At 48.9% G+C, this 25,196-nt stretch overlaps 1 protein-coding gene across 1 annotated transcript in view; it reads left to right on the top strand.

Annotated features, from left to right (window-relative positions):
* Window positions 1–25,196, top strand: part of ALK (ALK receptor tyrosine kinase) — a gene marked incomplete at both ends in the record, with an annotated part of 599,018 nt that overhangs the window by 534,553 nt on the left and 39,269 nt on the right. Inside the window, one exon of the mRNA XM_084235715.1 lies at window positions 19,332–19,494. Within this exon, the coding sequence (XP_084091841.1) occupies window positions 19,332–19,494 (163 nt within the window). The remainder of the gene's footprint in view (window positions 1–19,331; window positions 19,495–25,196) is intronic.

Here is a 25,196-nt window from a genome sequence, read left to right as displayed (position 1 = left end):
ACCCTTCTACTGGCCTTGCACTTGCTCTGTGGCCAGGTCTGTGCTCAGTGATGCTGAGCAGACAAGGACCCAGGGCAGGAGCACAGGACGCACAGTCTAGAAGAGAGCGCACACACACACGCAGACGAGTGGTAAAGCGGGTCTGCCAGGAGGGTAGCGCTGTGTGGAAGAGAAGCCTGCAGGAGGAGAGCTTCTGCCCCAATCATGGGAGGCCAAGGTGAAGGCCACACCTGCTCAGAAATAATCACCCGGCCAGCACTTGCCTCCCCTCGCCCCCTCACATGGGCCTGGTACAGAAACAAAGTGAGTGGGATTCAGTGTTCTAGAGCTTCTGGACCAGGGCTGTGAAGGGCCTGTGCACTGCAGGTCCTGGCTTGTGGCAAGAACCTTATGCCATGCCCAGAGCGTGACCTGAGGGGCCCTGGAGAGGAAGGGAAGGAACAGTCCATGAGTACGCCTGGCCCGGGCCGAGTGTCTCACACATCAGCTCATCCAGTCCCTCGCTGCAGCCCAGGGACAGCTGCTCTGATTGCCACTGCAGGGATGAGGAGAATGATCTGGAAGGATGTGAACCCCACAGCTGGTAGATGGTGGGGCCACACTGGACCCAAAGTCTACATTCCTTCAGCCAACCAAGCTGCTGTCTGAGTCTCCTGTCAGAGAGCAACATTAGAGACTAGAAAGAGGGTTCAGACGAGAGCCCCTACAGGGCCAGTGAACAAGTCAACCCCTCCCCTCCCCACCCCCACCCCCACCCCAAGGATGGAGGAGACAAGAGACTGAGATCTTCCTACCAAAGCTCAGCACTGTCAGCTTCTGCTGGGCCGGAACCCGAGGCGGGTGGCAGAGCCACTCGGGAACCCAAGGCCATATTGGGACTTCCGGAAAGTCCCTCACAAAGATGCCGCTCCTCACGTCCCCAGCCGGCCCTCCCCGCTACCAAGGCCTGACCCTCTGGGCCCGGGGGTTCCCTCACACGCCCCCAACCTCAGAGCCAAGCTGAGCACCCATGCGGGGAAAAGCCTGCCCAGGTGCTTCACGGAGCATTCTCGGAAGCCTCTGAGTCACTTTAGCTAACCAGAGGAAGAAACAGAGAAAATGGGGCAGGTATTAAGTCTGGGGGAATTACATCTGTCAGCTGTGCACATACAATTACGCCAACCAAATGGTCGGATAATGTAGTCTTCAGGCTGGAGAGCTCGATCTCTCTTTCTCTCTCTCTCTCTCTGTGTGTGTGTGTGTGTGTGTGTGTGTGTGTCTGTCTGTCTCTCTGTAATGAGCCTTCATTAGAGGTGAGGAGGTGCGAGCAGCCTATACCACACCCTCTCCCCGAAAACCCAGGTAAAGACAGGCAGGACCCCCAGAGTCCAGCGGCCCCACCTCAGCTCTCTGCCCCCTCGTGCGCCATGACGTGTTGGGTGTTGGGCAGGGAGATTGGATGAGAATCAGCTCAGTTGCTTGAGCAGCAGCCCATAGTGTAGACCTCACCATACGTATCAACGGCTCCTAGAGCCCTGGCGTCAGCCACAGTCTCGGCCTCTGAATTGGCTGCAGCAGGTTGTTTTGCCTCTTTCTGAGCACGCACCTCTTGCCAAAGCGTGGAGGGGACAATTGAAAATATGTCATCAGGTCATGAAAAGAGCCCTGGACGGGTACTCAGAACCCGTACTTGGCCCTGGCTGACCCTCACTCCAAGTGTGTTCCTGGGGCCGACGCCCCTCTGCGCCACCTTCTAACCCCTCAGCTGACCGCAGGGTCGTGTCCGCAAACCCACAGGTAGCAGAGCCCATGGGAGAAGCACTCACGTGAACACAGGCATGGGCAGAAAAGTGCTGTTTTTAGAAGCCAAGGCTTGATGCAGTCTCCAAGTCCCTCCTCATCCTGTTTTAGGGCTGAAGGGGTGTGGCGCCCCAGACCAGAACTGCTTTTGGCCCCCATCTCTCGTGAACTCACGGCACCGCTAATGCGCCATGGCACCCAACAGCAAGGGCGACAGACTGCCCATTTCCACACTGGCTGCTGTGGCTCAAGAACAGATGCCAATTCCAATGAGAAAGTTTTATGTGTTTCACATAAATTGATTGGCTCTATTTCTGCTAAATGCATTATCCATTCACCGCAGAACAACTATTAGAGTTAATAGAATTTGTAGCCAGAGCCATTACGTTCTGAGCACGCCCTTCTGGGGATGAGGGCGCTGCTGGAAGGCAGGCTTCTCAGGACCTGCCCCCTCCCCAGATGCTGCCTTCACACTCTTTGGGGGAGGGGGGTCTTTGTTTCCATCTAGAGCCTTCTGCGCTCAGCCCCTACAGGCCTGGCTAGACTCACTTCAGGAACACACCCCAATAGTGAGGAATCCTTGTTCCTAATCTAATTCCAGAACTTCCTATCACTTTATCACTTGTTGGCACTGCCTACAGCTCTGTGCTCGGTGCAGGGAGAAGGGGAGCCAGTACTTCTGCTTTAGCTGTGCCGGTTTTGGAGGCATTGCAAGTACAGGAAACGTAGGGATCAGAGAGTGGGGGGTTCCTTCCTCCTCTCTCCAGGGAATGAGATTAGCTCTTGGTTTTCCCCAGCGACAGACTCTGGGATGTTGTGTCACTGGGGACCTGGATCCCCCCAGGGTTTGTCCACACATGTCCTCACATCACCTGCATCTGGTCACCTGCCTGGGGAAGGGATGAGTTGCAGGCGCCGCTTATTGAAATGCAGATTCCTAGGTCCTGCAGACCTGTGGGATCTGTGTCTGGGCACAGGAGGTCAAATCTACATTTTTAACCAACTCTTGAGGTATTCCTGATCTGAAGTAGAGTCTAGGCAGCTTGACCTCAAAACAGGGGGCAGCGAGCCTGGGGAGGTGAGAGGCAGGCTCCACCTCTCGGGTCCTTTGCTTTCACCCTGCATAGCAGCGGCGGCCGCCATCCCCCAGCAGGGCTGTGCCCAGGCTCTGCGCGGGTATCTCGTTTATTGGAGCCATTACATTAGCCCCCTTTACAGGCAGGGAGATGAGGCCCCAGAGCAGAATGCAGGTGACTTGCTAGGTGACTTGCTCTAAATTTTACTACTTGTGTGTAAGTTGTCTCTTAAAAATTACATTAAAAATAAAATTCTCTAAGCCAGATAACAAGTGGAAGGGCAAAGTTGTGCTAAAGAAATCTTAGGGATCCCGCTGTTGAGTAGGTCTCCCTGAGGAATCGCTCTTTTCTGAAAAGCTCTGTTCTCACGTTAGTTTTTGCCTAAACAGCACATCTGTGTCTCCACTCACCCTCCACACACACAGGGCACTCGGTACCCCTGTGCACATGTAAGAAGGCTGATGGTGGCTGCTAATTGGCACCCCGCCCTGCTCCCCAGCCTTCACGGGGGCCTGTGGAAGCCACTTGTGTGAGGGCCCACTCCGTCTTGGGGAGCAGCTCCCTAAAGAGGTGGGCAGCCCTGAGGCCATCGATGTGAGCCTCCGAACCCCTGTGGGCCCTGGACATGCCCGCCACCCAGCTGCCGTCTGAGCGTGTGCTGCGTGCTCTTTCTCACCTCGCTGATGTGAGATTATCACCCTACGGCAGCAGACTGGTCATGATGCACCAAGCGCGGCCCTAACGAGGCTCGTGGGCACCCCATCACCATGGCAGGTTCAGTGCCTTCCCAATTAGAATGTCACTCTTCATTTGGGTGAGTCTCCTTCCCAGGAGCTGGCAGGCGTGCGCCAGAGAGGAGGGGAGGCCTCATTCTCCGTTCATCGTCCCCATTACCAATGTTAACGAGTCTCTTCCAGGGCAAGAGGCCGAGTGCTCTGCAAACCAGTCAGCGTCCCCAAGGACGCCAACGAGAAGTCCAGGGGCTGTTTGGTTCCTCGGGGAGAGAAAGCACTTCTGTAGGGAACTAGTGATGGGGACAAGGTGGAGCAGGGCAGGAGACCCGCTCCCAGCAGAGCACCCGGCGGCCACAGTGCTTCCCCGGGTGAGTCAGTTGGCAGGCTGCCTGCCTGTCCTCTGTCCTCTGGTCCGCAGCAGTAGCACATGCAGTGTCTCTTTCAGACCCCACCAGCCTCCAGGATGACTTCACCAGCGGGAAGCAGGTCAGCATCCTTGTTAGGAGCGCAGACTCCCTGTGTTCAAGTGCCAGCTAAGCCGCTTACCTTCAGCCTCTCCCTTCCCCTCCTGTGCTTTCACCCCCTCCCTACCCCCCACACACCCCACCCCCCCAAAAAAAAATGGTGCTTATATGACTAGTACTTACATTTCATAGGTTTGATGAAAGGATTTCTTGTGTAAATACATGCTCAAGGCTTAGAGAGATGCTTGACACAGAGTGGGCTACATCACCCATTATTATCACCCCCATTTTAGAATTGGGGACACAGGGCCTCCCTGGTGGTGCAAGGGTTAAGACGCAACCTATGAAGCTGTCTGCAGCCACTGCAGCACGGGTTCGATTCCTGGCCAGGGAGCTACCCACATGGTGCGGCAGACCTCTCCTCTGTCTCGCCCGCTGCTCCCCTCAGCAGTGTACTTCGTCAGTCTGCCTGCTCTGCTCTCTGCTCTGGCTCTGATGAATTCTCTTACCCTCCCCCGCTTCTGACTGTATCCCAGTGCTTGTGTAAATAAAAAAAAATAGAATTGGGGACACAGACTCAGAGAGGTTGGGTAACTTGCTGCACCAACCAGCTGCCAAGCCAGCATGCAGACTCAAGCCGGCTCACTTCCAAGGCTCCCCTCTCTAATTCTGAGCTCATCCTAGGTGATCCTCACACTGCCCCGCGGGCAGCGGTGAGAGGGAAGCTCTTGCTGCACCCAGATTGCCTCGTTCTCTCTACCAGGAGAGTCCACTCATGCTTTCTGTTCACTGTTCTCACATTTCCCTGAATCCCAGTCCTGAAAAATATAGCGCAGAAAGCTGAGTTCAGTTTCACAAGTGCCTGCTCTATGCCAAGCCCTGTCATGCGGCCTCCAGCTGGGAAGGAGCCAAAGGGCCCCTTGAAAAATGCTCCAGGCAGAGCTGGGCCCACCTGAGCCCCCGCCACTGTGAGCCCAACTCGAGGCAGACTCAGGTTCCCTTTCCAGCTTCCAATTCCGTTCACACTGGGTAGGGGTGGGTCCCCCCACACCACAGGTCTGACCTGATCCTGCCCTAGATGGAGAAAAGTCCTTCACCCAAGGCAGGTCTGTTGCATATTAGACCTAAGCCATCTTCATTTTTGGAATGAGATTCAGTGTCCTCTGAAAAAGTCAGGACTCCATAGTGTGACTTCATAACGGCCGTCCCAGGGTCCCCCTAGAGAGACAGTGCCACCCTGATGACTCCAAGTTGGCTGGTGTACTTGCATCTAGCACTTGGTGGTGGTTGGAGCGATGGCAAAGCTACAGACAGAATGCCTTGGCCTCATGCCGTGGCTCTTCAGATGGTTTAGCTCCAAGACGAGCAGAACACAAAAGATCCCTGCATCCCATAAGCACATTGAGCACTGTTTGAGGAAGACCACTGTTAATAATCTCCTTGTCCCAGACCGACCGCTTCTACCAGGAAAACAACCCCACCGCCTCGCCCCTGGAGCCTGCGCAGCTCTCGGCTGATTGCAGCAAAGCTTCACTGGTTCTGAATAGAGATGTTCCTATTTTTTTTAATTCATCTGGTTCTGGAACTGGACAAAGGAACCAAGAGGAGAAAGGGTAAAATACTATCACTAGGTCACCAAAGTGCCCCTCGCCACTGCCAAGGGGAACAGGAACAAGAAGCAGAATCACCTTTGCCATCACTGAGTTAGAGAGGAGAGGGCATTGCCCCTCGCACAGGGTGCTGGCTAAAAAGATGTAGAGGCCAAGGAAAGTTCTTGCTGCTGGAGAGGGCTTGGGGTGGCTGGATCATGATCAGCTGCTTTATAACAAATTACCAAAAGCACATGGCTTAAAAGAGCACATGCTTGCACCATCAGTTTCTGTGGGGCAGGACCTCAGGCACAGCTTAGCTGGGTCTTCTGCTTCATATTTCTCATAAGGGTGTAGTTAGGGTGTTGGTCGGTGCTGGGTCTCGCCTGAAAGCTTTACCTGGAAAGGAGTCTCTCCCAAGTTCTCATGGTTACTGGCACTTCCTCAGAAAGTGTGTGTGTGTGTGTGTGTGTGTGTGTGTGTGTGTGTGTGTGTGTGTAGGAGGGAGAGGGATAGTGTCACTGGTTTCACCCACACTCAAAGGGAAGGATTACACAAGGGGGTAACTACCCTAAGGTCAGGCGATCACTGGGCAGCTGAGAGCCTGCCTGCAGTGGCTTTGTGTGCCAGGAGTCACTCACTCACCAGAAAGCTCTGAGAGTCACTGTGGGTTCTGATGGGCAGAATTCCTGGCAGCATCTCAAGCCCATCTGTTGCACATTGCACAAAGTGAAGTATTCACTGAAGTATTCACAAAGTGCCTACTGAGTACCAGGCCATAGCAAAATGGTTAGTTGACCAGCACAGAATTCTAGAGGTCAAAGTTCTAGCTGTGCAACTGATGGAGAAAAATATTCTGTGGCCCCTTTTTTACTTCATTCATAACAGAGGGATGCTGATGACCTGCCACGGTGTTTTCTCAGAGCTGGCTATCATAGTAAGCAAATGATATCATCCCTAGCATTCTTTAAAAGGTACATAAGAATATACTGATATAAAATGTCATTGTGAAATCATTATTAACATTACTATTATATATAACTGAAAAGATTGGGCCAGCTCACTCACCCTTCCTCTGTTGCCCACTGTAGATTTTCAGTGTGTTTATGATTCCCCTCTTCCCAACCTATGAGCTGTGCACTTTTTAACATTTACACAAAAAAAAGTGCCTTCTGTGTATTTTTCTTCAAATTTTTTTGCAAAAGCTTCAAACAAATTCTAGTTTCTGGCCTCTTAAACCTAGCCACGTCAAAAATAAATAAATAAAGAGGCTCATTAGTTTGCATTTTGAGTCCTCTCAGTCAATCAATTTCCTTAACCCTAATTGATCATCAATTTGCAGGTGAAACCCTCAAATTCCTCTTGAAGGCAATAAGTAACTTGTGTGGGGGCATTGAAAATTACCCCCTAAAATCCATCCATCATTATAAATAGAGAGGCTCTCCATCTCTTAAAGCTTGTCAAGATCGCAGTCATAAGGCAGCCTTCCAGAAGTTTCTACACGAACATTTCTTTCAAGCAAATCCCAGATGATTGGCTCCGAGGAGCCTGATTTGGGTTTCACAGTGAATATTGACAGAAACTTCATATAATGTAAGAGCAAATTCTATTCATGTAGTTGTTATTTTTTATTAAGTGACCACATTCCAGGTAATATGTTAACAAGTAAGGAAAATAAGGCATAGCCTGGGTTTGTCCAGTAGCCTAAATGAGAATCAAAAAAAAAAAAAAAAACAAAAACAAAAAAAACTCCCAGGCTTCAGAAAAAGGGCTCCAGGAAGAGAGATTTCTCTTTTGCTTCAACCAGCTCTGTGACTTGATCATGGTGACTAGTCCACTCAGTCTGTCAGCTGATGGTTCCAGCAACCAAACCATAGGGCCCTCTGCATTTCGGCCATGGGGGTGTGAGTGTGCAAGTGTGAGTCCAAGCCAGCAGTATGGACTTTGAATGGTGGTATTTCTTTGCAAGTAGATGGAAGATCTTGATTCTGTGAGGGAGGTGCCGTTGAGATTGAAGGAGGACCCAGCTGAAGGCGGGAAGCCGCAGGCCCGGCTGGGTCCAGTGGCGCAACACGTGCTGTTGTATAGAGGACTCCTGGTGTGGGGTCCATGCCCAGTTGTTAGTTCAGTACCTGGTGACACCAATGCTCACATCTCTGTGATCCTCTTGGCCTTTTCCTTGAGCTTGTTGAAGCCTCACGGTTACTGCCTGTCCTGCCACTGCAACTCCACTGCAGGCAGGATGGGAGACAAGTGGCTTGTCATTTCTTTTCACTAGCCCTCTAGTCTTTGCCGTCTCTTGTTGGCACACCATGTGGTCCTACTTACTCCCCCACTACTTTCCTTTTTGCTCTTGACATTTGGATTTCCTACCATTTAACGTGTCCCCATTCTCCAACTTACCTTAGTGGGCCTGGGACCCAGAACTGTAAGTCAGGGCATTTGTTCCTCATGCTCAAATCCTTTGGCCCACACCCCCCTCTGGCCCTGTCAGTGGTGTTGCGGTCCCAGGGGCCATGTGCAGATCTCATCCTTCATTACTTAGAGCCAAGCAACGTGCAGAAGCAACCAGGAATAAAGCAGTGAGGGCTTCTCCTGTGCTGCTCTATCTTCTCTCAGGACAAATCCTACTAACATAACCCCTCTGGTGGAGCATCAGACCCAGGTTTTCTCTCCCCAGTCTGTGGACAAGAGCAGATGAGAGCAAGGCTGGTGTTTGAACCACCCCCACTTCCCACTTAAGCCTCAAAACCAGTTCTGTGATGTGTAATTCCTGGGGGGTCCACAGCACCTGCCTCAATATCAAATACTTTATTAACACAACTCTAGCCTGCAGCCAACTTGGGAATCACCAAATTAGCCTCAAGGCCTCCCTTAACTTAATTTTTACAGCTCTGCTTTCAGAATAGTGTTTTTTCTGTGACCTTTCTCTTCTCTCGTGTGTTACTGACGTTCCCTCTGGGATCGGGGGTGGCTGAGAACACAACACAGCAGCCATCACAGGAGCCATTAAAACTCCCCCAGATTGCCGGGTGTCAGAACTGTTTAGGGTAATTCAGGCCTGGAAGCAGCTTTTATCTCCATAGCTCTTACTTGCTGCCCCGGTGGGGAGGAGGGGGGTGTTTGCTCACAGGTTCCTGGCCACAACGGGGCATCTGCCTCCTGGCAGACAGGGACGCAGGCCTCTGGGTTTTGTTCCCTGGGAGACCTCAGCCTTACCAGGCACTCTGCCTGTTTGGAGGAACTGTGTGCCACAAGATGGAAAAGTAGAAAGAGATCATGTGTGTGAACACATCTAGCATAAAGATGGGGCTTTGTTGTTACCACATCATCAAAAAAGAGCAAGAGAAATTACCAGAATGCTTTGCAGGTGTGTATGTGCACATAACCATGTGCATGCTAACAGATTCATCCTAAGAAACAGTCAGAGAGCACAACATGGAAAATTCATCCCCTGGAAAGTCTTCTAGAAGGAATCAATGCTGTGTGTCCCTCCACACTTAGCCTCAGATTTCCTCCGCAACCACATGCCAATTGTTAAACTTCTCTACATGATTGCTTGCCTTATGAGGTAAAGCAATAATTCATCCCCCTTCCTTTTATATTGAACCAACATGGCTTTAAGCAGCTAAACAAACTGCAGGATGGAGGTGTCACATAAATATACTCTCATTTAAACACATTGAAATGAAAACCTTAAAGATTCCCAGCCCTGCTCATTCATAATCAGACTAACAACCTTCCACCATCCACCAAATGTAAGTAACAAAATATAAATATGTTCTAAAATAAAGGCTCTTTAAGCTAACTGCCTCTCAGCCTGATACACAGAGAGGCAATAACCTCCTCACCCTCCCCAACATTGGGTATAAAGGAGGATGAAGCACAGGAGGGCATGCTGAAGTACTAAAAAAGCATACCTGACAGTAGAGAGAGAATAAAGTGTGCTGTTATAAAACATTTATACCTGGAGTCTTTTAATGAAGTGTCAGATAGCCATAAACAACTTAAGTCTAGGTGACACTATTGATTAAAAAGTTAAATTATACTTAGTGGGCTATATCCAAAACAGCCAAGGGTGATATAACTGCAGGTTCTAGGCCATGGTCATTGGAGCTGTCCCTGATAATGAAGTAGAATTGCAGATGAGTACCTGACAAGACAGGTGATATAAAGGGACTAATCAGAACAAATGACTTCAAGTGATCCTCACATTAAAATGTTTCTCAAGGATTTTAGGGTGATGATAGAAATGATAGTAACAGCACAGGTTTAGTTTTGTTTTAACTTTCTGAATCTAAATTCAGAGAGCTCTCTGAATCTAAGCACAGGCAATTTTGATATATATCAAAAACAAAACCCGTGGACATTTATAGCAAAAATTTTTATAAGGTATTCCCCTCAAGTCCCAAAGTACAAGTGAGTGAAGACAAAGCACCAGCAACTACAAGACCTGCATAGTATCTAAGAGAAAGAGAAGGAAAGCTGCAGGTTCTCTTATAAATTTGAGAACAGGAAAACCCAGAAATAGTTGACAGATATTTGCTGGAAAGAGCAGAAAGTCATTCTGAGGACAACTCTGAAACTAGCAGAGGCTTTGCCCAGTCCAGTGTTGTGTGAGTACAAGAGGCCCAGGTATGAACTGAAGGAGCAGTCTTATCACAAAGCCTCCTTTCCAGGAAAGAGTCCACTCTGAAAAGAAATTTCTGGGCTTGAAATCAATATTGAGTGGGATGGGAAAAATAGAAATGAGAGAGAGAGAGATGGGAGGAGGGATCCAGATAAAACTAGAGAAAAGAAACCAGAGTCAGAAACATCTGAAATGAACTGTCTTTTTTTTTAAAAGATTTATTTATTTCTACATGAGCTGGGGTACAGGTCAGAGGCACAGGAGGGTGAGAGGGTTCACCAGAGACAGAGCGGGAAACAGAACAGGCAGACTGACGAAATACACTGCTGAGGGGAGCAGCGGGCAAGACAGGAGAGGTCTATCATGCCATGTGGGTTGTTCTGTGGCCGGCCACGATTGAACTGGCACTGCAGAGGCTGTGGACAGCTTCACAGTGTGGCGCTCAACCGCCTGCGCCACCTGGGAGGCCCCTGAACTGTCTTATTTTTATGACATATTATACATGGTGTATTAAAAAAAGAATAGAGAGTTTATAAAAGAATGGAAAAACTAGTCACATAAAGACATATACAGAAAAATACCAAGATCAAATCACATACAAAATTATAATAAGAATTTTTAAAAATAATATAGAGGAGTGAATAACACATACAGAAAATAAAAGCATACCATAAAGGCATGCCCACAAAAAAAGATGAAAAGTGTCACCTTGCTAAAAGACCCTAAAACAATGATAAAATACATGAAAATTGCATAAATCAGTACTAGAAAAGATAAGAAACTAGGTGGTAGAATTCAGAAAATAATTTGAAATAAAAGGAAAAATAATTTCAGAAAAGATTAAATTAAAACGAAGGCTAGAGCAAATACAGTAGTTAATGCCCTATAAGAAATAAAAGGAGGAAAGAGAAAATTCTTCAAAGTCAAAAGATGACATCAGTAAAGATAGGCAAAGAAGCTCTAACATACAGATAAAAGCACCCAAGGAAGCTAACCAAAGAAGAAAAACAAAACCTTAAAACTATATTCAAGATAACTTTTCATATTGAAACTACTCATTAAAAGAGTACACTATGTATCTAAGAATATTGACCCAGAATGAGCAAGACCAAAGGATATTCTAGTAAAATTGCTGGGCCTTAAAGGGGAAAAAAGAGTACTTTGGACATATAAGCAAAAAACAGAAAATGATCTATTAGAGACTGAAATTTAGATTATCATCAGTTTTTGAAGAAAAAGAAATTGAGTAATGTGTTTAATATACTCAATAGAAAAATAGTATCAATAGCCCAGAACACAAAGAATATTGTGAGCCCTTATAGACTCAACTTTGAAACAAAATGAATACAGACATATCAACATGACTGATAGGAGCATTAAATATATAGTGTTGACAGAAATAAGACTAACAAAAGACTGCAGAGGAAAAACTATCATGTTAATGGCAGTATGCCCAAACAACGTAGGTAGAGTATAACTTGAGAAATTATAGAAGGATGGAGAGAACCTATACCAAAATATGATGATTGAGTTTTTTGTTTTAATTGTATTATTTTAACTGAGGTAATGTTGATTTACAACACTGTATATAATTTGGAAATGTACACACCATACTACAAAGCACTCACAATCCCCCACCATAGTCCATTGAGTCCCCCCTTACCCTCATTCTCTTCTGATAGCCTCAATTCTACAGTCAGATTTCTAGGCATTTTGGGATGGGGGGTGTTTAGTGGGAATATGGTTTTATCTGTTCCCTTACTCTGTTACTTTATATTTCACATATGAGTGAAATCATTCTGTATTTGTCTTTCTCCTTCTGACTTATTTCACTTAGCATAATACCCTCCAGTTTCATCCATTTTGTTGCAAATAGCAAGATTTTGTTTTTTTATAGCTGAGTAGTATTCCGTTGTGTATACGTATCGTATCTTCTTAATTCACTCATCTGTCCTTGGGCACCTACATTGTTTCCATACTTGGCTATTGTAAATAGTGCTGCAGTGAACATAGGTGGTCATATATCCCTTCAAATTGGTGTTTTTTAATTTTGGGGTAATTACCTAGGAGTGGAATTGCTGGATCGTATGGTAGACCTATGTTTAATATGTTGAGAAACATCCATACTGTGTCCCACAGGGACTAGACCAGTCTACATTCCCACCAGCAAACTTTTGCTTTGCATTGATGATGGTTGTAGTAGTATTGTTACTCTGATACTATTATAATGAGGAGAAAGTAAACAATTATGGAAAATTCTATTATCACTTGTGTTCTGGAGAACCAAGATTCTCAACATGGAAAAGAAATACAGATGTAATATAGAAAAGGTTTGCTTTTCTGTGATACAACTACATGGACCTTCAACATGAGGCAAATCCTCATTACTGTGATTAATAGTGACAGTTGAGAACTTATTTTCCTTTGCATTCATGTTTTATTTCATTTCACTGAATTGAGTACAGTCACTGTCCAGCATATTTTTTTTAATATTGTGCTGTATATCACTAACTGATTTGTTTCTTCTTGGAGGATGCTGCAGCACACTTAAATTGAAACCCAGTGCTTAATAGGGTTTTCTTTACTCAGCTGTCTATAACCAATCACTATTTTGATGTTTGTAGGTTCTTTATACAACTTAGATGTGAATGAATATTAAACTAGGTTCCCAGTATGTGGTATAAGTGAGAACAAGATAATGAAGTTCTTTTTGTTCTCTCATAAGTGAATTTTAGCGCAATAGTTAGGGGGTAGGAAGTGGGGGGTGTTTTTTTGTTTGTTTGTTTGTTTTCAAATTAGAAAAGAGGAAAGAGCCAGACTTCCTTCTTCCTCTGCACCCAATCAAGGCTCCTCCCTGGGGGCCACTTGATCTTCCTTCAGCTGCACAGAACCTCTGGGGTTGATGTTGACTCTCAGCTGGGGAATAGGAGGACCCATGTGCTCTCAGATTGTCAGCTCCGCACCAAGTCCACCTACTACTTGATCCTCTTTCCAAAAACCAAGGTTTTACTTTGTTGTTTATTACCCAGTCCCTTTGTCTTATCTGTGCTTCCTGACCTTGTAAGCATCCCAGTCAAAAGTGGGTTTCACTTTTACAACCTCCTGGCTCCCCATGTCCCCTCCTGGGGCTGAGCCTCTGCCTCCCCAGATTTGTGCCTGTACATCCTGAAAACCCACAGTCTCCCTAGGCTAAGCTCCTATTGGGGCTACTGTGTAACTCTCTGGAGCTGTGGGTCCACCCACCACAGCACCCTGACCAGCCTCACCTTTCTTTTTTTTTTCTTTTTATATTCCCCATACAATTGCACCCCCCCCCTATTTTGGCCCCAATCCCTCCTTTCCCTGCCCCCCCACAGTGTGTCTCTGGTTTATAGTTGTTTATTGATTTTGATTTTTTCTTTCTTATAGTTATTCTTTTTCCTGCTCCCTTATTTAGGTTTCCTAGATTCCTGCTATAAGTGAGACCATCCGGTATTTTTCTTTTTCTTTCTGGCTTATTTCACTGAGCATGATCTCTTCCAGCTCCATCCATGTTGCTGCAAATGGCATGAGTTTATCTTTTTTTATTGCTGAGTAATATTCCATTACATATATGTACCACATCTTCTTGATCCAGTCATCTATTTTTGGGCATTTGGGTTGTTTCCAAAGCTTAGCTATTGTAAATAGTGTTTCTATAAACATAGTGATGCAGGTGCCCTTTGGAATTAATGTTTCTGTGTCCTTTGGGTAAATACCTAGGAGTACCTCACGGTGACCTGCCTTCTCTCTTGGCCTGAGCAACCTTGTCAAGATCACCCCTGACTGTAACAGAGCCCCAGGCCCATTTTTAAAAACCCAGACTTGCAGAAAGATTCCATGAGGATTACCTGGTGATCCCAGCACCTTTTCAAGTCTTGAACTAGAACTCAGATCTGTGTTTAATTCTTGACTTCACTGATTATCCATTGTCTGTACCACACGCCGGCCACTTCTCTGAACTTGAATTTCCTAATATTAAAGGGAATGCTATCACTCTTCCTGCAGGAAGCTAAGCTTAGGTGTGCTTACAAGCACTCAGTGCCTGTGTGAAAGCATAGTGACTGACTCAGGTCGGGGGCACAGGGATTACTGAGAAGTTGCCCCCTTCATGAGTGGAGTGTACTTCTCAGGTATCTGAGGTTCAGGGTCCCACATGCACTTACCAAAAAGAAGGACAAAACAAGTTAGGAAACAGACAGCTCACCTGGGCCTTGCCCTAGAAGCACTGTGCTCATTCCCTGGCCTCTCAGATGCTGGGCCTGCCTGCTTTCACCTGCAATGGTGTCCCCGATGTCTTCTAGACCCAGAGACACTTGCAAAAACCAGCCCAGCATAGGCCTCCCCTCTCATGCTTCTAACTCTGTCTGCCTTCGCTTAGACCTGATCTTATGCCCACCCTGCCTGAAGTACTTGCCAGGTCCCTTTGCTCCCAGGGTCCCCCCATGAGGCCCTCCTAGGCCCACAACAGCACATACGGCCAGACTCACAGCCACACCCCATCTCACCCCCCATGTAGGCATCTGAAATGAGTACACTCTGTTCCCGGCAAGGCTCAGCTCAGAGGCCAGCACAGGGTTGGGCACTTCCAGAGGGACACTAGGAATAAAGAAGAACAGTGATTATTCCCTTTGAATAATCCCCACAGGAACCCCCAGTTCTGGTGAACTCAGCTCAAATAGCAGATGCTAGCATTTTTTAAAAGGTCCTGAAAAGAACACAGGGGGATCAGGACTCATGTAGGGACAATCTGAAAAGGCTGGAAGCCTTCAAGGCAGAAATTTGGGGTGAGCTTGACCATCACCAAAGGATCTTTGGACAAAGAAGGAGGAACCCCCAGTGTGGCTCCTTCTCCAATGCTGATTTTCTCAGAAAAGTCACTTCCCTCTCTATGAAGTTTTTTCCCCATCTGGACAATAAAATAGATAGAACTAGTTCACAAATCTGGCTGATTCTCCTGAGAAGGTTTTTATATAGTACAAGTATCCCCCTCCCACCAACCTAGGAGATACTGAGCCTGCATCCCAGGACCCTGGGATGTGTATTTTGAAGGTTCTCAAGTGGTTTGGGAGCCACTAAGTTCAGCGCTATCCAAGGTTCCATCGTCAAGGAGATTCCCAGCAGATCAAAGGGACAGACAGGATGAAGCCTGAGCCAGACAAGCCCCACACGTAAGAGCAGGACCTTCTAGCACAATGAACAGTAACTCAGAAACCCCGTGCTCCCCAAGAGAGGGTGCTGCTGAGAAACATAAATTGATTCCAAACAGTTTGGGACAGATTTAGGAGGGCCAGCATCATCCAGAGGAGCAGAGAGGACCACCGTGCCTCAGGAGCTGGCTGGGTGGCAAACCCTCTGTTCCCATGGAGGACAATTTAGAAAAGTTCCCTCTCTGGACCTTTCCATCGGAAATCCCTAAAAATAAAAATAAAATGTTGTGTGTAGAAACCACCTGAGACTAATAAATGTCCACTGACTTGGGAAAATACAGTTCCCTTTATTGAGAAATGGCCCAAGAGTCCTTCCTTTATGGAGTGGGGAACATAAATCTTGAGACTGGGTGTCCCACATTCAATGTTTCCCACATTCAGAAACTGAACAGGAAATCACAGGCTTTGTAAACTTTGCTCATTAAGCATCTCCAATGCCAAGGGTTGGCCTAACACTTTGCATAGGTCCTCATGAGCTCCTGTAGAACATGTAAGTGGTAGGTGTTACTATCTCTGTTTCTTCATATTAAGAAACTGAGATTTGGAAAACTATAAATCAATATCACTGATAACTATAGATGCCAAAACGCTCAACAAAATACTAGTAAACCAAAGTCAACATCATGTTAAAAAGATCCTGTACCTTTCTGAGTGGTATTTATCCCTGGATGCAAGGACAGTTCAACATAGGTAATCAGTAAATTAATGCATCACATTAATAAAGTAAAATTATATGACCTCCTCAAAGGAGGCAGGAAAAAAGCATTTACAAAATTTAACATCCTATAAAAGAAAAAGAAGGAAGTAACAGGCTCAGAGAGGCTGGGTCTCAGAGCTGGTCAAGGACAAAATCCAGCATGAGAAAATTTAGTCCATCTGGATCCCAAGCTCATGCTCCTCTTGCCACTTCACTAAGTCTCCTTCCCAACCAAGAAGCAGAGCCCGGTGTCCCTGGGAACATCTCAGAACTTCCTGTGTTCTTCTCTTTCTCTCTGACTCCATCCTTCCCACGTCACTACCATGGGATGAAGTTAGAAGTGGGTCCCAATGAAGGTAAGATAATTGGGTGGAGTACTAAGCCCAGGCCTTCAGCTCTCTTCCTTAGCACACACAGAAGGAAAAATATCTGTATGAATATCCTGTGTGTTCTCAGTTCCAGGCCATCATTCTGCGCTAGAATAAGCAGCCCCCAAACCCAGGCTGCTTGCTTGTTCCAGGCACAGTCTGGAGCTGCAGAATAGGCTGCAAGGACCTGGACACCATGGGAGAAGAACTTTCTGTGTTCTTCTCTTTCTCTCTGCCCCCATCCTTCCCAAGTCACTACCATCGAGTATTGGTGCTACTGGCAGAGGATCCACTCCCCTGGCCACATTTCCTGTTGTCAGAAGCAGCATATCTTGGGGACAGGTGTGAATTATTGGCACAAAACTCTCATTTGAAAGCTTGCAATGACCTTTCCCACCTCTTCTTTTACCCTTATGCCAATCCAGCCCCTTTTACAAATGAAGGAACTTGATCAAGGTTCCATTCAGGGATGAGGGTATCCCCAAACCCAATTGTTCTTGCTGGTTTCAAAGTCTGCATCCTTTCCTCTCTACCCCTGTGGGACAACCCACTCGTGAATTTGAGCACTGGAGAGGGGACCAGGGCAGCAGGCTGAGACAGCTAAATGCCTGCTAAAACGACTTCTGTAGAGAAGTAATCCTTTGAATTAACAGGTTACACTTTTAGAATACAAATGGATCAGAAAATTAACAATCAGCTATTCACACCAAAGATGAATAGATTCATCATCTTCTTGCCATTCAAATGACCTTCAGATACCAAATTAAAATCAGGATCTTCATTTGAAAAAAAAATGAGGCCAAGAAAGTGTACTCAGTGCTGAGCGGCTGCGTGTGTTGGAACCCCATCTAGAACTTTCGTCTCCTGACCTTGGGCCAGAGCAGAGTCACAAAAGCTCCCCACAGCTGACCTAGTTTTCAGATGATCAAACCTGCCCAGTGTAATCTCAATCTGATTGCTTGTAATTAACAACTCAATAACCTTTCATATTTGCATCATTAAATTAGTTGAAACTCTTCAAAAAGATTTCACCTTAACATTTTAGCGAACAAAGCTATGTACATCTGCATGAAATTTTCCATCACTTTCTGGAGGGTAGAATTTAACCTAATCTCTTTACAGGGAAATAATTTCTACAATCTTTTAATGAGATTTTTGTATTTTAAGTAAAAGTAATTTATCAAGAACACATTTTTCTTTAAAGTTTTTATAGGTTGTAAAAGTGTTAGAACTCTGGCCAACGTGAAATTTGACAATTCCCCAAGATCTAGCCTGGCTTAAAAGATAGAAGGTTTGAAAGGAAATGGCCCAGTGGTGGAGGAGGGAGAGGTGTGCTGAGTGTTCCCAAAGCACCCCAGAAGGTCACCGACACACCTGAGATGCTCCAAGTGAGGACAGAACACTAGGAAGTAGCAGCAGCTGAAATGGGAAGTGAAGAACATGCAGCAAAGACAGACCATAAAGTGAAAATCAAAATCAACAAGCGACTATAAACCAGAGATACATTACAGCATGTGGAGGAGGGAGTAGGATCAAAACCAGGGGGGTGGGAATGATATGGGGACTATAGCCAAGATGAAAATGCATACATTGTGCAAAAAGTATGTAAAAATATATAATATAAAATAAAATAAAATGAAAAAACAAAGACAGAGCCACCTGCCCATCCCTTACACACTGGCATAGAGCCCCAGGTGTTCATTGCACTTCAGACCCCACTTGGTCGTGAATAAAGAGGCTGAGACCTGTGAAGGGCCAGACAGAGAGACAGACTGGCCAGGAGTGTAGTGTCTCCTCTCCCACCGCATGCCGGGCCGCTGGGGCCTCATGGAGTGACTGTGTCCAGGTCACGCTTTCCATTTTCTCCAAGCTTCAAGAATCCTACATTCCGGAGCCAGACCTTTAGGGGCAGGTCACATTCAGCCACAATAGCTCAGGCTGAGCCCGTTTTTGCTCAGCATGTGCTGGATTCTGTGAGAAACTGGAAGAGGACCCCCCACTGCCTGTGCCTGTCTCACCTACAAGGGTCTTCTCTCCTCCTCAGAGCCCCCACGGTCAGCGTCAGCCGGGCCCTCCCAGGGCTTCCTCACTGCTACTGTCCTATGTGGTGGACAGTTGCATCCCTTGGTTATAAGATAAACTGAGGTACAGTAAACCATTCTAGGTGATTACTTATGCAAAAACCTATTCAAATCAGGCATCCAGCCTGGGAGATAGAAGTCACCTCTGAGGAGCCACACAAAATGAAAGACTTATGGACAGAAGGGAGCAAGAGCAGGAAGTTATGCCAGAGGGGAAGCTGGCTGGTTATTGCAAGATTCCTTTCCTACAGAGGATGGCAAGTTGCCTAATTAGTGGTGATTCCTCATGGTCCAGTGTAAGATTCCATTTCTGGGAGAGCGGAGACTGTAGTTAAGCTTCTTTTGGGTGACATGGGGCTTCGTATAAGTGATTCAATTTGGGGGTCTGTTGTTTTGGTTTTATCACCTTTTGGTCTCCCTTAATAGGCTGTAGACTTCCTAAGACCAGGGTTTAAGTCTGCTTCATGTGTCTCTGCTCTTGTGTCAGGCCCACAGCCTGGCCCACAGAGGACCCTCCACAGAAATGTCCAGTTTAAATGACTGGGGTTTCTTTCCCCAGCCTTGGTGCCATCTTGGGATATGGGTTGGGGGCTATGGAGCAGGCACCTAGAAGGCAGCCTGGGGAGGCCTGTGGAGGTGGGGGTGCCAGGCCACGGGAGTGACTGACTTTCCTCTTGTGCCACAGTTCACTGGCTGTTCACCACGTGTGGGGCCAGCGGGCCCTACGGCCCCACGCAGGCCCAGTGCAACAATGCCTACCGGAACTCCAACCTGAGCGTGGTGGTGGGGAGCGAGGGCCCCCTGAAGGGCATCCAGACCTGGAAGGTGCCCGCCACTGACACCTACAGGTGCGTATGAGGGTGGGGGCAGCGGCTGAAGGGCAGATCCACCCTCCCGAAGGGGAGGGGTCCTGCCTGGGAGTGCATGCGCCCTGGGCACCCCAGCCCACCAAGGGGGGTTGGGCTGGAGATGGGGAGGACTTGGATCAATGGAATATGGCAACAGAGGAAGATGTGACCTCTGTCCTCAAGGAGCATATGCTCGCTCCAGGACACTGTCTTCATTCGTGGTGACTGTAACAACGGAAGCCTGGTTTTTGAGTATTACTTGATGCTGCTCAAGTGAGGCAGTGTGTGTAAAAATGTCTGGGAAACAAAAATACATGAAAGGTGATGTTCTTACTCTGAGCCTCCTTTCCTGGGCCTTCACTCTCCAGTAAAGCCCCTGTTCTCCACCCCCACCCCCACCCCACAGGTTCCCATTAGAGCGGGGCCAGCCTGGGGGGAGGCCCAACTGCCCTGGGCCACTTGAAAGCCATGAAACTCATGGCAAGGCCTGGCCCGGTGGTTCTCAGCCGTGGGGGAGCAGCGTTCAATCACCGATGCTGGGCCACTCCTGGTCCTGTGGGTCTGGAGTGAGTTCTGGGCTTTTGAATTTCATAACTAGGTCCCTGAGGACCAGATCCTTGACAATAGTCCTCATGTTACTCTACCTAATGGGGGCCCTTTGCCTGTTGCAAAAACTCATTGACAACAGTCCTAAGGCAGGGAGAAGCTTTATTACGTGACCCATCAACTATGGAGGCAGAAGCTAGCTGAAATCTGCCTCCCACCCTTCATAGGGCTTGGGGCTTTCAGGAGTGAGTGGAGGGAGCAGAGGAGTCTGGGCTGCTGGGGGAAGGAGGAAGAAGGGAAGGGGGTTCCCAAAGTGCAGGTGTAGGGGTTGTTCTTGCTTCTTTGCAAGTCAAATGGGGAGGAGCTTAGCCTGTGCTCTTCAGGGGGAGTTGGAGGGTCTGACCTCATAGAGCTGCTCCTGGCTGCTGCTTCTAGGGGTCGCAGGTGCACCCTAGAACAGAGCAGCTGGACAACTTGCTAGAACCTCCCTCTGCTAGTTTCTCCCAGTCAAGCTCTGCTGGCCTTGCAAAAACAAGTCAGGGAGTGTTTGTCAAGGAGGAGAGGGGTACATGGGAGGAGGGGGGCAAGACGTGAGCACGCTTGGAGCGTTCCCTATGGGACAGACTCAGACTTTCTAAAAATGATTTCTGATCACAGTTTCACTCACGTGAACTCTGAGGCGGGCAAGGCCAGGGTTGCAGTCCTCACTCCACAAGTGAGGAAACAGAAGCTGGAAGAGTCAGGAACCTCCCCACGGTCACACAGTCCAGAAACAAGCTGCAGCTCCTGACTTCTGAGCACAGCTCCTTGTGGCACCTCCCCTAGACCCAGCTGTTTAACCAGGAAGCATCATCTTTCCTGCTGGTGGCGCAAATGCCCCCTGAGGCTGAGTCAGTGAGATGTGGGCCCCTTCCCCTCCCTCGCCCCCGGCCCCCAGCACATCCTCAGCCCTCTGGGAAGGAGAGGGGCTTCTCAAATTGCCATTTTCAGTGGCAGCTGCACCCCTGGGACCTCAGCATAAATGCATTTGGGGGAGCGCCTAAGTGCTTTTTAAATGGCGTCTGGGCAGAAACGCAATAACAAGGTCGGGCTACAGTCAGATAAGCTGCTCTAGCTCCGTGCATCCCCCGTAAGTGGCAGAAGACGTCACCCCACCACACCAAGCAGCCAGGTCCCATTTCCATGGGTCATCGCAGAGAGAAGGGGGTAGAGGACTCTCCAAGTGTTTCTCCTCCTTTTAGCAGCGAGATAGGTGTCCTCATCATTGTCCCTGTTGAGATTCCTTGTCTCCACAAGAGGAAACTGAAGTCAAGATCCAAGGCTGCTGGCAGTGGCAACACTGGGTTTGAACCCAGAGTCCTCTGGCTCAAAGTCTGTGTTCTTTCCACTAAAGCCCACACTGAGGGGCACGCAGGTGACAGAGGGACAGGAAACAGGGTGGGCACAGGGATCATGCATCTCCCACCTCCGGAAGCCTCTAGAAAGAGAGCCCGAGAGGGGAGGGTCCCGCACCTGCAGGGCATGTACCAGCCTGGGCTGGGTGCAAACCCCCGTATTCAGAAAGCAATGTGAAGAAGCAAGCAGAGGAGCTTGTAAGCAGACAGAGGCCTGCAATGGAAGACCCCCAGCAAGGGCCTTTGTCACAGCCTGCCAGGGCAACTCCAAAGCCAGACTTGTTGGAAGACCCCCGCTGCCTCTCTCACAAACGGAGACAAACAGGATGCACCACCATAGGGTCCTCTTGGTCTATTCACAGGCCCGCATGACAGTGTCAATCAGACCCACCTCTGACAATTTCATCTCCCCAGACTCTTTCCCCCTCTTCAAGGGCAGACATGGGGCTCAATAACACCTGCTGGCTGGCTGAGAAGGTGCTTGTGCCCGTATGCTCTGGATGCTCCCTGGTGGACAGCAGGGAAATCAGCTGGAGCAGCCAGGCACCAGGCCAGAGCCAAGCAGCGCTCCGCTCCCGGGAGCAGCCTGACCCACCGACTTCCTTTCATCCCTGAATTCACTGCCTCCAGGACACTTTTAAGACTTCTTAGATGGGTCTGGGTTTTGCAAGATTTTGCCTGCCAAACCGTACTTATTAAATAATAATTAATTCATTTCCCCATGTTTTATTAATTGCAGCTGTAGCTAAGGCTAGCCAGGCTTCTGATCTGCATGAACCGCTGCTCTCCTGCTTTCCGCCCAGCCCAAATCAGAGACCCGCTTCCATTTGCCCCTTTGGAATATCAAGCCCGTAGCCCCAGCGTGGCCGGGCGAGCACCTCCTTGGAAACATCCATGAGGAGCTGGATTTTTTTTTTTTAAGATTTTTATTTATTTATTTATTTGTTTGTTTGTTTGTTTATACAAGCACTGGGTACAGTCAGAAGCATGGGAGGGTGAGAGAATTCACCAGAGCCAGAGCGGGAGAAGAGCCCAGGAGAGGTCTGCGCGCCATGCAGGCCCCTCCTCTGGTGGCCGGGGAGCAGCCGGGGATCGAACTGGTGCTGCAGAGGCTGCAGGCAGCTTTGCAACCCAGCACTCAACCGCTGCGCCACCAGGGAGGCCCTAGATTTTTTTTTTTTTCAGCGCAGAGTATACTGTGAAGCACCCAAGTGGGCAGAGGGGTCATTTTGATCTGGGGACTCTTTAGAACTGGCCTGATAGAGTCGCACATTGAGATGGAAGAATCAAAACCAGAAAACAGCACGGTGTCTGGGTTTTTGTTAATACTGTTTTGTTTTTTTTTTAAACCAAATAAAGACTGGAACAGCTATTCCTGACCTTCACATCATTGTTGACCATGGATAAGCTTCCGGGCCATGATGATGTCTGTTGGTCACATAACCTAGTAATCAAAGAAGCAGGTGATTTTCATCATTGGCCTTTTAGACCAAATCACAATGTCCTCACGTCAGAATATCCATGTCGAGAAGTCAGGTGTCCTTTTCTGGCGGACATTTTCTCCATTGGAACTAATTCTTAGTTCTCAGTGCAGTTCATCCAGTGAGAAAATCATGGCACACGCCAAAGGGTGCAGAGCCAGGGAGGTTGGGGCTTGTCTGCTGACACGCGTGTGGGCACTCAGCTAGTGCGGCCTGGCTGCCCCCTGCTCCAGCTCACCTGCCTGCTGCTCAGAGAGGTGAAGGAAAGGGAGCGAACACTGACCAAGCGCCTGCCCTCTACCGGGTGGGGCCATCACTGCCTGGGCTCCATAGCAGAAAAGCACCCTTGACTCCGGCGCGGTCACTTATCCAGAACCCCGTCTCCACCCCTCTGCCCACAGCCATGAGGAAGATGCTCCGGAAGGAAGGGGAGGAAGAAGAGGCAGGGGAGGAACGAGCAGACGAAGCTGGGGTTCCGAGCAACACCCAATCCCTCCCTCCCCTCCACCCTACTCCCCTGTCTTGGGCTTCCCCTTCCCTGGGATTTGCCACTTCCTCTGTGGATGCAAGAGAGTTGATGCAGCCACCGATTTACCCCTAGCCCTAGTGCGTCCTGGTGTCCAGGTCTGCTCCCCTTCTGCTTTGCAGAGCGCCATGGGCCACATTAAACGCTGTCACGACACAGAGCCTGACGCCAGCCTGACACAGCCCGTGGGCCCATGGTCGTACGAACAAAGCATTTCAGTGGGGTGAGCCCTATTGTGGAGGCTCAACAAGCACTGCTGCCAGCGGCCCAGGAAAGGCCTGAGCTCAGGAATGGCTTCCATTAGGAAACAGAAGGCCAAGTGAAATCTTGAAAGTGAGACTAGTCGTCTCTGAGAGAGTGGGGTGGATCTTCCTGGTGGAAGGCGCCCTGGTGCTGAGGGCCTGGCCCTTGGGCGGGAACCTCAGCTCCCAAATGCCATGTGCTCCCCCTGGTGGCGGCGTGGGGTGGCCGTGAGAGAAGCAAGCCTGGAGGCAGGAGGGCAGGCTGATGTGGTCACCCAGGCACCACCGGCAGGACTAAAGCAGGCAGAGGAAAGGTATAGAGAAGAGGGGCGGGGCGAGGGAAGAAGCGTGGTTGGAGGGGCAGGAGGGAGGCGCAGTGCCCAGATGACAGCGTGCTTGGGGGCTGAGGCAGGCAGGACAATGAGTGGCACCTGCTGTCCCCCGGAGCTTGACTGAGAAGGTGGGGATTGGGGTGATGGCGAGAGGGGCGTGTAAGTCGGGGATTTCTTGGTTTTGAGTGATGGCATTGAGCTTATACTGGGGGAGTGGCTGAGGGGAGCACTCAGAGATTACAGTTAAAGGGGGAACATGCTGGGTGGGGCATCCTCACCTCACCATAGATGGAGACAGACCCTGACAAAGCCCAGCTCCCAGCACTGCTGGGATTCGATGTGACGCTGTGTGTCACATCCCATGCAGGCTGTCCCCACTCACGACGTCAGCCAGCCAGCCCTCACCCGTCCTGACTTCTGCCCCATCTCCATAGCCCTCTCCCTCCAGCTTTCTGGCTCCTTCCTTTCTAGATTCTTCCTTCCTGCTCCCTTCCTGCCTTCCTCCCTAGGGCTCAGCATCCTTCCCAGCCCTCAGTCTTCCCCCACAGAGAAGCAGCCTGTTAAAACACTTGACATGCACAGCCACAGCTCCCGTGGCAGTTCTCACGGGGCTCACTTGCTCCTCACACCTAAAGTACAAGAAGCCCCAGATGCCAGCTGGAACCCTCATCTCCTGCCAGCTGACCCGGGTCCAGCGGTTCCCAATGGTCTCCTTCACTGACACTCCCTTCTGCACCTGGCTCCGAGACCAGCGTGCGCAGCTAGGTGACACATCCTTCCACGCAACCACAAATAGCCCCAGGAAAGGGGTCACCTGCATGGGGGGGGCTCTGAAATGGGGCTCCTACTGTGTGCTGGCACCAAGTAGGTGCTGCAGAACTAGTCAGAAGGACTGAGACTGGAGCCTCGCAGCCGTCGGAGAGACCAGGGGGCAGAAGAGTTCACAGGCCATGATGCCCACGAAGTTCTAGACAGAGCAGGAGAGTGCCATGAGCATACTGACCATGCTCCAGCAGGCAGGTTAGCTGGAGCAGGGGGCAGCCAGACCGCACTAGCTAAGTGCCCACATGCATGTCAGCAGACAAGTCCCCAACCTCCCTGGCTCTGCACCCTTTGGCATGTGCCATGATTTTTCTCACTGGATGGCCATGCAGCCATCGCCACAGAGAGCACGGAGCAAG

Source organism: Talpa europaea, assembly GCF_964194135.1.
Source record: "Talpa europaea genome assembly, chromosome: 6".
NCBI classification, from domain to species: domain Eukaryota; kingdom Metazoa; phylum Chordata; class Mammalia; order Eulipotyphla; family Talpidae; genus Talpa; species Talpa europaea.
Note: the sequence above shows the minus strand (reverse complement) of the source record. Positions and strands in the feature narration are given on the sequence as shown.